The 18,688-nt window shown below is 32.6% G+C and overlaps 2 protein-coding genes across 2 annotated transcripts; one reads left to right on the forward strand and one right to left on the reverse strand.

Moving 5' to 3' along the window:
- Positions 1-2,629: 2,629 nt before the first annotated feature.
- LOC140834038 (zinc-finger homeodomain protein 9-like) lies at positions 2,630-4,284 on the reverse strand. The gene has a single exon (XM_073198670.1). It carries the CDS (start codon positions 4,052-4,054, stop codon positions 3,083-3,085), a length of 972 nt encoding a protein of 323 aa, XP_073054771.1. The 5' UTR covers positions 4,055-4,284; the 3' UTR covers positions 2,630-3,082.
- A 10,140-nt stretch (positions 4,285-14,424) lies between these two features.
- On the forward strand, positions 14,425-17,554 carry LOC140834109 (amino acid transporter AVT1I-like). The gene is made up of 3 exons (XM_073198792.1): positions 14,425-14,734; positions 16,283-16,890; positions 16,980-17,554. Exons 1-3 carry the CDS (start codon positions 14,566-14,568, stop codon positions 17,496-17,498), a joined length of 1,296 nt encoding a protein of 431 aa, XP_073054893.1. The 5' UTR covers positions 14,425-14,565; the 3' UTR covers positions 17,499-17,554.
- The last annotated feature ends 1,134 nt before the right edge of the window (positions 17,555-18,688 follow it).

Raw genomic sequence — 18,688 nt, forward strand, 5'->3', positions numbered from 1 at the left:
CATTGTCCAAGTTTACTTCCCTTGTAATTTAATGAACATGACCGCTTGACCGACCATTGTAAGAGCTCGTACAATGGATGAAGCAGTCCTGACGATGTAGTGTGCTTCCTTGCCAATCTCAATTATCGCCCCTTCAAGAATCCTCCTCACAAGATGTTGCAAGAGGGGCTTGCGAAGGTTCTCTCCGCAGTATATATAGTGTACGCCTGTATTTTTTTTTTTTTAAAAAAAATAAAATCCAACAATCAGATTAATCTAACTCTTTCAAATATTTAAAAAATAATAATGAATTTTTAAAAAATAAAAATAAAAAAGTAATTGTGGAGATTTTCCTGTCGCAGATCAACAGCCAAGATCATTCAGCCTTTATTTTTTTTAAGAAAAACATTAAAAATAATATTAAAAATTGAAAAAAAAAAATGGTAAAAATCTCCAACGACTATATTATACAATCTTTAATAAATTAACGTCATAAAATTAAGATTTCATCTGTTATACATTCTAAAAACAATCATATTTCTTTCAGAAAATTTTTAAAAAAAATCATTCGCACTTTGTTTCTCATGTCGTACAAGAGTTCTTCTTCATCATCAACTCCACCATCATCGGACAATTAAATTTCCGGTCCCATGATTGATCAACTTCTCTTCACAACAAACTCTCAATTGTTCGGACACCCCGCTCGTTTGCATCAAGTGGGGGAGATGAGTTGTAAACGTGGCTACGAAAGGAAACAAAAAAATTGAGAACAAATTATCGGAACTGAGAGATTATATAATGATTACGATTTCAAATGAGCATATCATTGTTTTTTAGAATTGTGGAAGCATTATAAAGCATTGGGTCTTATTTTGTACAACAAAGAGACGCAATCGGTATGCTTGGATAGTCATCATGTCAGAGGGTTATGGTTGTGGTTCGACTAATTGCATATGATGTAGCATGCAATGTTGTTGATGAATGCATGAGGATATGAGCATCAACAACGTTGATGTAACAATCATAGACCGTAAGCTGACTCAACATGAGCATCGGCCTATACCCATACACCACTATTGTTCATGAGCCTTAGATTGGTCCAGCATGAATCGTAGTTTATAATCATGCACCGTCACTCATAAAATATCTCACTATATTCGAACTCATGACTTCCAAAATTAAGCATTGATACCAATTAAATTAGCAGCTCAATTGGATTTGGTCAAACACACCCTATTGTCATCCCTACTCATACAATTGAATATGCTCTAAATGCTATGATATTTCGACATTATAGGTTAGAGAGGAATTAAACACATCAATTTCAATATCGGCTACCAATTTAATGCAACACCACGTGATTCCTTTTTAATTTCCTTCGTTGGGTTTTGCTCATTCACCTAATTTAATTTCAATTTAATGATAAACCAAATTTAGTTCAAATCAATTTAATCTCATTAAATGAATCAATTCTTTAGCAAATGAGCTTGTACCACATTGTAGATCAAGCCATCAAGGTCAGAAACTCATTTCACGTTATCAGAAGAGTTTCATGTCTTATTTTTATGTCTGATTTTTAAAAATCAGGTATATTTGCGCCATTTAGAAAAGTTTTATAACTGATTTTTTGTTTAAAAAAGTATTGATATATATTTGTGTGACACTAACGCGTATGACAATTATTATTATTATAAGTATTTTATATATAATATAATATTTTAATTTAATAATGACCCTGTTTTTGGTGGGTGAAATGAAATGAATAATGAGAGCAGTAGAGAAGATGGCATGCACCCCTCTAACAGAACAAGATTAATGACTTCACCTATGACCACCACGCGGAAAATAGGATCGATGGAAAAGAAATTTGTCCTTTCCATAATTATATTATTACACACATAACTATTTGAAGTTGTTCTCCCTTTAGTCAAAAACTTGTGTGAGACGGTCTCACGGGTGGTATTTGTGAGACGGATCTCTTATTTGGATCACTCATGAAAAATATTACTTTTTATGCTAAGAGTATTACTTTTTATTGTGAATATGGGTAGGGTTGACCCGTCTCACGGATTATGACCCGTGAGACGGTCTCCAATAATTCTCGAAGCTTCATTAATTAATAAACCCCCGTGGTTAGATGCACCTAATAGCTAGATTCCGCTAATGGGGAAAGCTTTATTACTAAATTAAGCCCACCAAGCATATCTTACTACAAAAGCCTTGGATTTACTTTATAAGATAAAGAGCTTACATCATCTACCTTAAACACACAAATTTTAAGTGCCACATGCATTTCAAAGATCTACCATTCGATCTACCGTTTTTACTGTGAGAGATTTCATATCAATCCAAAGAATATAATAGAGATTTTCAGTCAAATTAAGCCAATACCTTATTTTAAGATTGTTTTCCATTGGGATCAACAAGAGTTAGTTACAAAAACATGCTGTTAGTTAATCCAATTCATTTCCTAAGATTAAGGGTTTTTCCCCTCATCCTATAATAATCCCACATGATTTGTTACATAGAATCCACCAAATTATTCTGTTTTCTGGAGAAATGTTAAAAGAAACATTTACATGGCACTTTTTCTAATGAAATTGCAGTTCTTGGCTAGAAATATCCATTAAAAAATTAGGGGGAAGGACTATTTCTTATATTAAAATGTATTTAATAATGATAGGCAATGGGGAGAGTACGTGCCTAATCACAAGAATAATAATAAATAAGCTCTAAACATGGAAATTAAACATAATCGTTGTTATTAATTACCCAGTACTAGAATTTAAAAAATAATAATAAAACGCACCTCACTTTTTGTTGCTTCATCCCCAGACAAACAACTCCATTGTTTCTTAATACACAACTCAGATCATATCAAGTTCATGTGTAATTGCAAAAAGGTGGGATCGATCTTGGAAATTGGTTGCAAATTAATAAAAATAAAGCGAATGCGTGATTAATCAAGGCCACAGAAAATAAACTGATTGGACATTAACCATATTAGTAGCTAATTAATACAAGATTAAGACAAAAGAAGATCTAAATCAGCACAAATACGATATTCTAAGAAAGATCAAGAAGACTAGTTAGTACCAGAGCCCTAATCTTGAAGATGAAGCTGATGATTCATTTCTTGGCCACCAACATTTTGCTTGCTGCCATTGTTATTGTCCTCGTGCTGGTGGTAGAGCGCGGTGGTGGGGGAGCTGAAATCGCTGTAATTGACGCTATTGCTGGTGGCTGCGGCCGGCGGGGAGGACATGGCGGTGCTGTTGTTAGATAATGTGAGTTGATGATCTTTATTTTTACCAGAAGTGTTCTTGTTGTTATGCATCCACACTTTGAAAACCCCTTTATCAACACCGATTTCAGTGCAGAATTCATTTATCAAATCTTCTTCTTTCTTCTGCATTCTCCAACCCAGCCTCTCGGCTAGCTCCTGCATTTTTTCCTTCTGATCTTGCGTGAATCTAGTGCGGAAACGCTTCCTGCTGCCGGAATTCGATACCGGGGTGGAAGTGGGGTTGATGGCGGCGGGGATATGAGTGATACTGCTGTCGGGAGTGGTGGTCAGGCCGTGGCTGAGGGCGAGCAGCATGTGCGGCGCCGAGGGGTAGTACGAGGAAGAGATCGGCGGGGGCGAAGGCGAATCATTCGGGCTGTCGCCGCTGTTAGCGCGCGGGGGGTGGTGGCGGTGGTGGGGGTGGAATTCAAGCGCGGGGACAGCATTAGGCGGCTGCAGGAGCGGCGGCTCATCCGGATCACGGCGGTGGAAATTCCGGTGGCATCCGCACGCGGCGCATTTAAACGAGGTGGGATCGGAGTTGCTGGAGTTAGAAGAGGGCATGAACTCCCCGCATCCGTCGACAGCATGCCCACCGAGTGCCGCGGCGTGGTTCTTCAGGCATTCCTTGTACGTGACCACCACCGGATGATGGTGAAGCTGCAGCTGCAGCGGCGCGTGGCGCCTGAGCAAGCCGTTGCTGAAAGGCGACAACTTGGCTGGTGGGATCCGCGTAGGAGTCTCGGTCTCAGCTTCCGGGGTTTTGACTGTTGAATTGCTGAGGTCCATAGCCAGCAGAGACAAAGAAAGGGGTTTAATGTGTAATAATTTAACAGTGAGTGTTTAGGGTTAGAATTAAGTAAGAACGTAATGTTTTGTTTAGGCAGGGTGGAGAAAAAGGGTAACCATGGAGTAAGGGTTTGTTTGGATGATGAAGAAGAGGATAAATGAGGAGATAATAAAGAAATCTTGATTTGTGTGGTTGCTTCTTAACCCACTTGCCTCCTCTTGTGCTTATTTCACACTCCCCTTTGGACCATTTTAAACACTTCATAATAACCAACATTAATGGACACATATCACGCTGTCCTATTCACCCATTTTGAAGACCATATTTCATTGTAACATTTGAGATGGGAATTATATATATTAGTCTGCTCGAATCCTGCAATATCAGATATATAATCATCTCATACTTTTGCTCAAAATATAATGGTATGTATTATGGAGAGAAAATGGGCAGTAATAAGAATAAAAACTAAATTGAATAGAGAGTACAGAAATGGTTGCGTGAGAGTTACATTGTTTATTTATTTTATTTGCCAATTCGACGTATATAAGGAGCAGCAGGGCCTGCTGCGATTTCTGATCCCCGTCTTAATTTGGCAATGTCCCTGACCCGAATTTAACGTGAACCCTCTCTTCTCTTTTGGCTTGTTTTGAATTTGAATTATTACACACATTTGGCTGACCCCTTCGAGCTGGCACCATCATCCTATCGAGTGGGTTTCAGATGATTCAAATCTAATAGATTTATACATCAAAAAATCATAGGAAAATAAAAAATATGCTTAAGAGTAGAGAGTGAAAGAAATAATACATATTATTTTTAAGAGGTGATAAAAATAAAACAAGGTCGTTTTTAGTAAATGTGGGATAAAATATTATGGTTACGTACACGATTGCAGCAAAATAGGTGTCTAGGCATTAATAAGTAAAGGATGGGAGGCATTGAATGGAAGAGATCATCCAACCAATCATGCCATTCCAAGGTTTAATTTACTGATCGTCTTTTGTTTTTCACATTTTTAAATCGGATTCATCCTAGTTGTAAGTTGCTGCAATTAATGGGAGGTAACTGTCGGGAACCAATAATTGTTTTGGTGGAGAGAGCGGTCAAATCATAACTCATGTATGATTTAAGATTCAAGTTATTTCGATGTTCTAAAACACATTGTCCAAGAGTCTAAGCAGCTTGTAGGGTGAGTAAGATTTCGATTAAATCGAATTAACCGACTGAACCGAGTCAATTCGGAAATTCGATTCGGTTATTTCGGATATTCAGTTTCGAAATTAAAAAAATTCGGTTATATCGGTTAATTCGTTTCGGTTACGGTTTTCAAAATTTTGAAATCGGTTAACCGAATTAATCGATATAATAAATATTATTATTTAATCATTTTTTTATTTATCAATTTTTATACATATTTTAATTTTTAATTTTAAAATCGATATAATATGTATTAATTGTGTTCAAATAAACAAGAATTAGATATTTAAGTACAAAAACTACTTAAACGATAAGCGGTGGATAGTCGTCCACGTATCGGAACACTTAATATTATATTTAGGATAAATTTAGCCATGAAAGTTATAGCAAACTGGGATTTTGATTTTTAACATTAATAGTTGTTAGAACCGGTTTCTGTACAGAAAAAAAAAAAAAAAAAAAATTAAATATAGTTATGCTCTCTTATCTGAACTACTTATTGGACCTAACCCTAATATACAACTTAACACCTGAAACTGATATTGGGCCATGATATAATTGGAACTAAGCTGAAACTCCTCTCTCTCTCTGCTATTGGGCCATATCTTGAAACTACCCAAAACGGGAAAACCAACCAATCAAAGGAGTGGAGTGAGTGCGTGAATGATTATTTATCCGTTACGAAGAAGTAAAGAAAAATTAGAAATCGGAAGTATTTGAAAATAAAATTTGAAAGTTGAAAAAAAATAAGTAGATAGTTTTTGATAAATAAGTAATTTAATATTAATTTTTAACCAAATTCATTTTTTAAAATCAGAATATGATGGTATGGTATTCTTTTGTTTTATCTTGAGAAATCTCGTTCACCATAATTAGTAATCGAGAAATAATTCTTTCTGCTACGTAGTTCGAATTATTTTATCTGTTCTAAATGAGTACAAAACTCATTTTTTCTAACAGAATCAGTGTTCCGTCAACTTTTTGATTTAATTAAATTAAAATGAAGTTAAAACATAATTTGAACTAAAAAAACACACAAATTTGGTTTTTCTAAACCAACCTGAAAATCATTTAAATCGCTCCTAAACAAGTCTAATGCTCAACAACGCGCAATATTTTTGCTTTCCACATTTACAATATGTACATTGAATAACATCTCATTCCATGAAATAAAATAAAAATTTACAACTTTGAGATCAATTTTGAGCGACCTGAAGTCTTCCTCCTAAAAGAATTTCAAATTTCCATCAAAACTCTCTAGTTTAATTTTTTTTTCTTGGATGTGATGTACATTGTGATGTGTTTCTTGTTGATGTTATCAGGAACTAGCTGTAGCGGGAACACGGCTTTGACATTTGTTGCATGAATTACTTGCTTCGTCGCAATTTTATGCGACGGATTTTGGATTTTAAAGTATTGAACGAGTAGTTCCGCCGGTGAAACATTTACGTATTCGGGGCCGTTCTTTACTTCCTTGTTAGTCATAGATGTGAAGAAAATAGGTTTTGCATTTGTCTGAGGGATAGAATATAGCTGGCCCTCATATTCATGAATTTGAAATGAATTGAGATTACAAATGTACAATATTATGCTTATCCCACAGCAGAAACTCAAATCCATCTAAAAGTCTGGTTCAATAATATATTATATTATTTCGTTTAATAAATTCAGATTCCACATCACGTGGTAGGACGGGCATTTAATAAAATAAAAGAACTTATAGATAAAAATTAATAAATATTGGTCCGTGAAAGTGACGAAAGAGTACTGTGATTAATGTCCTTGCAGGTTGGCTGGACATGCACGCATATCAACAATTTGTTAGCCAGTTCATCTGTTCTGCTCAGCATTTCCTGACAAATATATATAAGACGTCTGTATATTTTAGGAAGGAAATTTCTATTTTACCAATAGTTTTAATATGAGAAGAAAAAATGTTGGAGATAGTCATAACTCATATATTTAATGATATGACATGTTGGTAAAAAAAATAGAAAAAATAATACTTAAATATTAGAATAAATAAATTTTGTGAGGCAAATTTTCGATTAGACTCAACTTATGAAAATTATTATTTTTCGTTTCAAATATGGATCAAATCGATCATCCGTTAAATCATCTCACAGAAAATCGTAATTAGAGGATAATTTCAAAATAAAATATGTTTATCCGTGAGATCATCTCATCATATGATACGTGTGTTGATGGTATAAAAGCAATAAATATGTGTGATTTAATGAGTTATTAGGATTTATCTACTCAGCATACATGTCATCTGTTAAGTGGATAAAGATACTACTCAGTATGAACAAAACTCACACAAAAAATCTACTCTTTTTTAAATTAATTGATATATTTTTTTAAAAAAAAAACACACAATTAGAGGATAATTTTAAGCTAAAATGTGTTTCAACCTCAAATGATCGTCAATATCTCGGTGTAGGTCCAGGATAATCTTTTACTTCACAACTTTATTGTCTCTACACTTACGAAAGAGCGTATTACGTGCAATTAGTAGAAGTTGTATGCTAAAGATAATGAAAATAATTAGATATGGCTCCTCTCCAGCGTATTCGCATACACATGTCCGGGTTCGGGATCATATATAGTTGACCTTCTAAAAGCATATTCCTTGGAAATGCTATCGGCCAAGTCAATAGTCTCATCCAATTATGACTCGACAAGTCGACACTCGAAGACCAAATTAATTATCTCACATCCCCTATTTATTATAATAATAATAATAATAATCAAATCACCCTCTCAAATAAAGCAGTTAATTTAGTCAAAGAATTAAAGTCAAAGAATGTGGATCAAAATATTACTCCCTTTGGGTTCTGGGTTGGGATGGATTGATTCTCTATTTGTTTTTAAAAATAAAATTTCTATTAAACTGTCTTTGCTGTGATTTTAGATTTTAGATATTTCTATTTTTATGCATTTTATATGTAGATTTGAGATAAAGTTATCAGGTGAGGGTGAGAGAGATCAAGTATATTAGAAATTATTGATGAAGAAAATGAAAGACTATGGAGAAGACATAATGATTTATTTTGAGATTTTCACAACAGTCTAAAATGGCGGGTTGCGGAAGACCTACTCATTTTCACATGTCTACGTTGAACTTCTATTTCATCAATTTATCTGTTTTCTAACCTAGATTGGGTGAAGTGATGGCGAGCTAATTCTAAATCCGATGTTAGACCGTCTCTAGAATATTAATCTGTTAGACGGATCAATCCTACCTATATTCACAATAAAAAATAATACTCTTAGCATAAAAAAATAATATTTTTTCATTGATTACCCAAATAAGAGATCTGTCTCACAAATACGACCCATGAGACCGTCTCATACAAATTTTTGCCTAATTTGTAATCAATGTTTATACGTGGATTTTTCTCCTAATAAACCAAATACTATTTCAGTTGAGATTTTACCTATGTAGGTAAATAATTAAATATAAAAAACTCGTGAATTTTATAACGTTGTATTATTGTTTACGCGAAAAAAGATGGAGAACTTTAACTTTTGTAAGGTCGATAGTACAATAGTTCTCAAACTAATATTGTTTTGAGTTTGCTTTATATTAGTGTTTTTTGGTTGTATGTGTTAAAATATATGTTCGGTGGTTTGAGTTTTATTAATTTTTATATTAAAATAATTTTTATTTTAATAATATTTTACGATTCATCTAATTATAATATTTATTTTATATGTATACTCGTGCAACTTGTATAGATAACTTTTTGAATATACTATAAATACTTTGAGGTTCACGAGTGTAGTGGATTATTAAATTCATTAGGAAGTGTATTGTATATTCTAAATTTTTTTAGTCGACTCAGCCGTCTAAAATACGGATAAATGTCGCTCGAGCTTAACCCAAACATCTATGATATAAACGTAATTTTTTTTGTAAGGTCTTGTGTGTGTTCATTATACAAATGACCGCCCATTTGATGAGACACTAAATAACCATCCATCGAACTTTTCAAGTGATTATATTTGATCGAGTGAAATAGTTCACAGTTATGATTATACATCGTTAGTCTTAGACCCGAGATAACATGGAGGCTCTACGTACTATCATGTACTTTAATCTGTTTACCGACTTTATTTAGGATCATCAAGTGGAGAGGTTTAATATAGTTTTGAAACATGTGGGAGTCAATGTATTGTAGTTGGGGATTCACCGCTAACCCACAGATATGGATATCTTATGTGATCTGATGAGTTAATAGTGCAAGAAATCTATGGCAGAGTAAGATGTGTGCATTATAGAAAGCGTACCAATGGTTGCATATTTGATTTGGATATATGAGTTGAAGGGATTGTATTGTATGCTAACCACAACTTGTTGGTTCTTGCAGGCACTATCAGTTATATATATGGAATGATGGGATGATGTTAATAGAAGATTTTTTACCATGATTCAATGGGTGTAATCAAACTTAAATTCTGACGTTCTAGATCAAGGAGTTTTCAAAGAATGAATCTCATTAGAGTAAGCCAGAATAAGAACGAAGGTTGTCATGATTCACATGAAGTTGTGAACTCGTTGTAGCTATATCATTGAATCATTTAGGATTACACAAGTATTAGATATTGTATTCACATTCAGATAGTCAAATTCAAGGGGTTGAAATGATGACTGCAATTTGATAGAAATCAAATATAATACTTATAAATGAGTGTATAAACAGATTTCACCATTAAAATAGAAATTAGCTTAATTGTTAATTAAGTAAGAAAGTAAAACTGTCAAAATTAGTTAATAAGTTAACAAAACTTGAAATTACAGCAAATGAAATAATGAAAAATTTTCAATCCCTCTACCCTCAATACATCGATGTTGTTCGATCTTCGATCGCAGTTATAATGAGTTCATAATCACTCAATTAGTGAATTTAGAATATAAGAATTAAATAACAATTTAGAAGTGATGATTGTTATATAAGATTCTTATGGAATATTCTAGAAAGATTTCAGAACTAGTTAATTAATTGATTAAGTGATTATTATCTGATCAAGGAGAATTCTTGTTGGATCGGAAGACTGTGTTTATCAATTATAGGTTATAAAAAAGTTGATAGCACACAATTAATACAAACACAACTAGAAAATTTGGATTTTGATTCTCTCTGCACTCCAGAGCAATTTTCGTCTACCACCCTTAGAGTGTCTCGACAGATCACATCCCTTCCACCACCATGACTCCGCGGTAGAGCGGCTGTCGTTATGTCGAAATCCTTCTATTTTCGGTTAGTGATCACCTCAACACAAGTTTCTTGTTGATTTAAACTGCTAAAAAAAAATTCATAGGGATTTAAAAGAATGTACAACTCCGTTAATCATGCATTAATTTGGTGTCCAGCGTTTTTAAACGTAAAGGTAAATCAAATCTAATATTCTATGGATGATTTAAATCATACGACGTACAAGAATGTATTGAACATCAAAACAATTTTTTTTAAAAAAAATTCCGCTACGCCTTGAGTACAAGAAAACGATAATCTTACCTTATGTTTTAATGGCTGATTTTTTTGTTATGGTTTGTGATTATTTCTTTACAATTTTAATTTGGATAAAAATTATGCCACAATAGTAAATATGTATTTCGTATGAAATAATGTGTATATAATGTGTGAATATCAGGATTTTGAAAGTGAATAATAAATGGAAATATATTATTTTCTAAATTTTAAAAGTATTTCCATAAAAAGTTATTGTTGTAACACAGTCATACCAAATTCTGTTAGTACGAGGTCTCTTATTTAACATAATTATAGCCGTCAACTTGGGTTGAGCTCGTCACACTGGCTCGTCCCACTAAACAATTTAAATAGGTTGAATTGAAATTTCGGTAATTTGGAGAAAAATGCATCTGTCAATGATTTAGTTAAAATTCAGTACCCATAAGTTTTTTTTTTTTTTTTTTTTTGTATTTTAGTACCTGACACAAGATCCACTTAGTTTTTACTACTTGTTTCAAGCATTTTTACATTTTTACCCTTTTTAACTAATAAAAAATTATACAAATTCTTATTTTTGTTGGTCGTTCTCTTTCCACTCATAATTCCCAAATACATTTGGATGACATGTACATTGAAGTAAAATATTTTTTTATTTAAAAAAAAAATTCACAACTAAGCATTGCACTTTTTGAAATACTTTGTTTTACTTGGAAATACTAAATTTCAATTTTAAAATACTTGATTTAGTAAATGACATACTCAGAATTGGTATTAAAATACTGGATATTCGAAAATGTAATGCAAGTTCACCAAGTGCTCGTATTTCCATCCAAGATCTATTTGGTTGACATGTTCATTTCATTTAATTATTTTTTTATTTTAAAAACATAAATTCGCAACTAAGAATTGAACATTTTCAAGTACTTAGTTTTACTTGCGAAATACCTAATTTCAGTTTTAAAATACTTGATTTGGTAAATGAGATACTCCGAATAGGTATTAAAATACTGGATATTCGAATATGCAATTCAAGTACACCAAGTGCTCGTATTTCCATCCAAGATCCATTTGGATGACATGTTCATTTCATTTAAATATTTTTTTTATTTGTAAAAGAAAAACAATTCGACAACTAAGCATTGAACTTTTTGAAGTACTTATTTTTATTTGCGAAATACCTAATTTCAGTTTTAAAATACTTGATTTGGTAATGAAATGCTCAGAATGAATATTAAAATACTGAATATTCGAATATGCCATGTTAGTTCACCAAATGCTCGCATTTCCATTCAAGATGCATTTGGATGACATATTAATTTCATTTAATTATTTTTTTATTGTAAAAAAAAAACAAATTCGTAACTAAGTATTGAATTTTTTCAAATACTTAATTTTACTTGCGAAATACCTAATTTCAATTTTAAAATACTTGATTTGATAAATGAGATACTAACAATGGGTATTAAAATACTGGATATTCGAATATGCAACGTAAGTTCACTAAGTGTTGGTCTTTCCTCGAAAGATGCATTTGGACGACATATCTTTCTCATGTGATATCTATTTTGTAAAAACAAAAAAAAGAACAAATTCATAACTAAGCAATGAATTTTTTCAAATACGTACTTTTATTTGCAAAATACCTAATTTCAATTTTAAAATACTTGATTTGATAAATGAGATACTCATAATGGGTATTAAAATACTGGATATTCGAATATGCAACGTAAGTTCACCAATTAAATGAAATGAACATATCATCCAAATGTATCTTGGATGAAAATGCGAGCATTTGGTGAACTTACCTTGCATATTTTAATATCCAGTATTTTAATACTCATTCTGAGTATTTCATTTACCAAATCAAGTATTTTAAAATTGAAATCAAATATTTCGCAAGTAAAACTAAGTACTTGAAAAAGTTCAATGCTTACTTGCAAATTTGTTCTTTTAAATAAAAAAAATATTTAAATAAAATGTACATGTCATCCAAATGCATCTTGAATGGACATGCGAGCAATTTGTGAACTTACATTGCCTACTAAAATATCCAGTATTTATTAACTTTTATGGGTATCTCAATTATCAAATCAAGTATTTTAAAATTGAAATTATGTATTTCGCAAATAAAAGTAAATACTTCTAAATGTGCAATGCTTACTTGCGAATTTGTTTTTGTATTTTAAATAAAGAAAATAATTAAATGAAATGAACATATCATCCAAATGCATATTGGATGGAAATGCGAGCATTTAGTGAACTTACGTTGCATATTTGAATTTCTAGTATTTTAATACACATTCTGAGTATCTCATTTACCAAATCAAGTATTTTAAAACTGAAATTAGGTATTTCGCAAGTAAAACTAAGTACTTGAAAAACTTCAATGCTTAGTTGCAATTTGTTTTTTAACAGTAAAAAAATAATTAAATGAAATGAATGTGTCATCCAAATGCATCTTGAATGGAAATGAGAGCATTTTTTTGGTTCACTTGCGTTGCATATTCGAATATCATGTATTTTAATACACATTCTGAGTATTTAAATTACTAAATCAAGTATTTTAAAATTTAAATTAAGTATTTCGTAAGTAAAACTAAGTATTTCAAAAAGTTCAATTCTTAATTGTGAATTTATTTATTTTTAAATAAAAAAATATTTAAATTAAATATACATATCATCCAAATACATCGGTGATGAGTGGAAAGAAAAGATAAGAAACAAAAATATGTATTTATATAATTTTTTTATTAATTATAAGGTTAAAAGGTAAAAATACATGAAACATGTACTAAAAACCAAGTTTGTCTTTTTTCAGGTATTAAAATAGAAAAAAATGACAAGTACTGAATCTTAAGTAAATCACATGCGATGTATTTTTCTCCAAATTACCCATGAAATTTTACCAACCCATTTAAAAACGAACATAAATGGGTCTGTCATAGCAGGTTGCGTGTCTAGACAGTGTTGGCTTGAGTTTGTCCGTTTGTTGAGAAGCGGATAAAAAACGTGAACTTTTGTTTATTACGATGATATATGTATTTTTTAGTAAATGTTGAGTATTTTTTGTCTCAATTGTTTCGGCGAATATGTATAAATATGAGCAAAAATTATGAATTTTATTTTGATTTTTTAGAAATTTATTTATGAAATTATAAATTCAATTAATTGTTGGTTATATATATATAATAGTTTTTTTTTTGTGAGCTTCGCCTTTCCGACAACCACCTTGATTTGTATGGTTGAAGATTTTCCAAGTGTGCCAAAATAAGGAGTTTTTGGTGGACCATCCCGGCTGATTATTGACGGGCCCGTCTGACAGCTTATAGATTGCTATGAACTTTGATAATTTATATGTTTATTTTCATTAAAAACTGGAGCGATATCAACTGAAAGATTAATAAAAGTGGAAAAGTCGGATACTGAATCTCCAAAAACACGTAGAATGTAAGTTGGCCGTATTTATCTCCATTTTTTTTTTCTTTCTAATGATGAAAATTTAGACACTCTTTGAATTTAAAAATTGTTTACCTCCACCTAACGTCAAGACTAAAATTTTAAAACGAGATTATTTTCCACACTCGATTATATAATTGATATCAGGTACCACCTTATTTGTTTTATATTTATAATAATATAAATTTATTATTTCGAAATTATAAATAAATACTATAAAAAATTAGAAAGCGGAACCCAAAGCGGAACCCTAACAATATCTCAGGAGCCGTATGCCACCGGCTAAGCGCTGGATATAATAAGCTTCATTCGCTGCACACAGAACTAGACCTCTCTCCAGAGTCCAGACAAACTCCATAAAATCTTTCAGAAATCCCATGAAAGCCGGCGTAGACGACGGCGGCGATGGAGCTATCATCGTGCCACTCCTGGTCGGACACAGAGACGGAGACGGGATAGTCGACTGTAAGGACGACGATCATGGCTTCGTTTCAGGCTCTACGTCTTTCTTCAAAACCTGCTTCAATAGCGTTAATGCTTTAGCAGGTATTTTTTTCCACTAGCATTCCCCGTCGATCTCTTTCTTCTGTTTGTTTGTGGGTTGCACCTGGATCCAAGCTTTGACCGAGGAAAGCGAGAATCATGAATTCCTCTTTTTACCGAATTTCTGGGTGGCGGAATCAAAGTTTTACACGTAGTTTGTGGTCTTTTTACTTTTCTTTGAGAATATTTTCTGCCAAATAATGTCTCCTATATATCGAATATATTATTAAATTTTCTCGGATATACAGATGATTTTTTTCTCGGAGAGATCGTTACAACCAGGTTTTAACCTCGTTTTGAATTTAATTTGGGACAGCGAAATATCATGGTGAATTTGCATACATTTTTGTCTAGAGAATAAAAATCATATTCATTTTCCTTTCTATAGACTAGAACAAACTGTTCATTTCATTTACAATCATTTCTATACAAAATTTATCATCGTCAATTTTTGTGCTTGTCAATGTCATCATATTAATTAATCTATTCACATCATTTTTCGGAAATAGTGTAGAGTATCACATCATATTTATTTAGACATTCTATAAAATTTATTGCTTGTATTAATTTGATCATATTTAACAAATAATATTCTACATTCTTTGACATACATCAAAATCGATTGCGTTAAAGATTGAGATTTAGAGTTAACTCAACCTAAAAATTAGTTTAAAAGAGAGTATTGTTTTAGTCCATTTATACAACTCCCAAATATTTTATTAGACCGATTTAGTACAAACTAACATACCCCTTACGCCCAATATATGGTGCGGAAGATTGTACAAGGTCGTATATGAAATTTTTAGGGATTTTATTCAACCAATCAGAATAACTAACACCTTCCTCACGCTAAAGAATGACAATCTAACTCGACTCCAAAAACTAGTTTAGCGTGTAGGATTGTCAAGTTCACATATGTAATTTTCAGAGATTTTATCCAACCGATATGAAACAACTAACACACATCCTTACGTCCATGAATGAACATCTGAAACATAAAGTTTACTAGTGGTCCAACTGTGAGCAGAACTGGTGGCTCAATTATAGGCAGTCCAACACATAACGATGGGGATGTGCTCTGATAGCATGTTAAGATTGAGACTTAGACCTAACTCAACTCCAAAAACTTGCTCAAAGAGAGGATTGTCTAAGTCCATATCTGCAACGTGAAGTTTACAAGTGGTCCAACTATGAGCAGAACGAGTAGTCCAAATGTGGGCAGTCCAACATATAATGGTGGATATGTGATCTGATACCATGTTAAAATTATGACTTGGACATAACTTAATACCAAAAACTAGTTCAAGATGGATGATTCTTCTAGGGATAGGATTCCCATATCTTAACAGATTGTTCATTAGACAGTTATGAACGTGCTTTAAGTCTCACGAGATCTTTTTTGGAAACTTTTCTACAAAGTTTTTCCAAGAAGAGAAATAAAACCACACTGCCATATTTTGGATAAGTAGAGGAAAATTGTTACGCTTTGAGTGCATTGAATTGAAATGGTCACACGGATAGTGAATTGCTACTTTACTTTTGGTTTCTCAGGTGTCGGAATATTATCACTTCCTCATGCCGTATCGTCGGGGGGCTGGTTGAGTTTGATATTTTTCTTCCTTATAGCGGGCTCAACTTACTATACCGCTTTGTTGATTAAAAGATGCTTGGACATGGATAAAAACTTAAGAAGCTATTCCGATATCGGTGGCCGGGCATTTGGGTCTAAAGGACGAGCAATCGTATCCATAGCCACGAACATTGAGCTCTACTTGGTGGCAACGGGTTTTTTGATATTAGAGGGAGATAATTTGTATGACTTATTTCCAGACATTGAATACAACATCGGCGGGCTAGTTTTGGGAGGAAGAAAAAGCTTTATTGTCATAATAGGCTTCCTTCTACTTCCCACGGTTTGGTTAAACAATATGAGTATTCTATCCTATATATCTGCTACTGGAGTAATGGCTTCATTTGTGCTTATTGGCTCAGTTCTATGGGCTGCTGTGTTTGATGGAATTGGATTTCGTGGAAAGGGAACATTTGTAAATTTGAAAGGATTTCCCATTGCTTTGAGTCTGTACGCCTTCTGTTATTGTGCTCATCCAGTCTTCCCAATATTATATAACTCGATGAAAGACCAAAAGAAATTCTCTAAGGTACTACAAAGTAAACAAGATTTCAGTTATGATTACTTGAGTTTCCTATTTCGTTAGTTCTGATTGTGAAATTGTGACTTCGATCGCAGGTCATGCTCGTCTGCTTTCTTGTTACAACAACTAGCTACGCATTCATGGCAGTTCTGGGTTATCTGATGTTCGGTTCAAAAGTGGCCTCTCAAGTAACGTTAAATCTTCCGACAAGTAAAACCAGCTCGAAAGTAGCAATTTACACCACGCTTGTGAATCCATTTGCCAAGTATGCTTTGATGCTAAAGCCAGTCATAAGTGCACTTGAAAATCATCTCACATCATGCCCTAATAGAGGACTTAGCATCTTGATTAGAACCGGATTGGTACTTAGCACGATCATAGTGGCCGTGGCCATCCCTTTTTTCGGATATCTCATGTCTCTCGTTGGCGCATTTTTGAGTGTTTCGGCCTCAATTATACTACCATGTGTTTGCTTCTTGAAGATTTCTGGAAGTTATCGGAGAGTTGGGTTTGAGATGGTGTTGATATGGGTAATTGTGTCGGTAGGTTTTGTAATTCTAGTTTTCGGGACTTACACCGCTTTGGATGAGATAATTGAACATTTGTTACAGTAAAGTAGATTTTTCGTATGAACAACTCATTTTGATTGGATTCAATAAACATTTCTCCATATCTATTGCAAAGCAAAGGGATATTCCTACCTTTTTGTTATCAATAAATGTTGCCTGTCCCAAAAAAAAAAATTGAATACGATTAAATTTTTGTTTGTATTTACATTCAGAAGAAAGACGGATTTGTTTTCGAGCGATTCCGAAGAAAGATGATATTTGATGATTTTTACAGGCGTGACAATGTGGAAGAGTATTTGATTTGGCATGAATGGACTGACAACTTAAGTTTGGTATGAATGATTGGCTAGGATGAAAAGATGAGGTTGTGTCGGGGTATTCAAACTTCAGATAAAATCATCTAAATCGAAAAAATCAAATACTGAACAGAACGTTGAATTTTGTAATTCGGATATAATAGTTAAAATATGAAGTTTATTTGGATCAATTTTAGAATAAAAATGTCAAAACTGCACCGATTGAACAAATTAAAATTTCGTTAAATTAATATTTTATTTATATCATATATATTTTTAGATGATATTTAGTGAATGAAAAATTATTTTTTAGTTGACTGATGTTTATTTAATTCATTGAGATTTTATATTTAGATGTTTTATTAAAAAATTATATAAAAAAGATAGCCTATTATATTTTACAATATATTTATATTATTAATTTAAACCAAAACCAATTTAATCGATCGAAATAATCGAGCCGAAAAAAATGGTTCGGATATTGGATTTACATTTCGAAAAACAAAAAAAAACCAAAATAAAAATAAAAAACTGAATCGATTGACGAATACATTAGTTGTTTCTTTTTCCTCCAATTTCCAACTATAACTTTGATTAAATACTTGGAATACTTGTGCAATTAGGTTACGTCAACTTGATAAAAACAACCGTACAAAGCAAAAACTTGTATGAGACGGTCTCACGGGTCATATTTTGTGAGACGGATCTTTATTTGGGTAATCCATGAAAAAATATTATTTTTCATGCTAAGAGTATTACTTTTTATGGTGAATATGGGTAGTGTTGACCCGTCTCACAAATTGAGAACAGTGAGACGGTCTCACATGAAACCTACTCTACGTACAAACTGGAAAGCCCATTTGTGATTGAACGAGAAGTTCAGTTTCTCTGTCATTTTCGATGGACTCCCGGAAACTTGCGTTCGAAGGTCGGAGCATT

The sequence above is a fragment of the Primulina eburnea genome, chromosome 1, assembly GCF_022965805.1.
Source record: "Primulina eburnea isolate SZY01 chromosome 1, ASM2296580v1, whole genome shotgun sequence".
Classification (NCBI taxonomy): domain Eukaryota; kingdom Viridiplantae; phylum Streptophyta; class Magnoliopsida; order Lamiales; family Gesneriaceae; genus Primulina; species Primulina eburnea.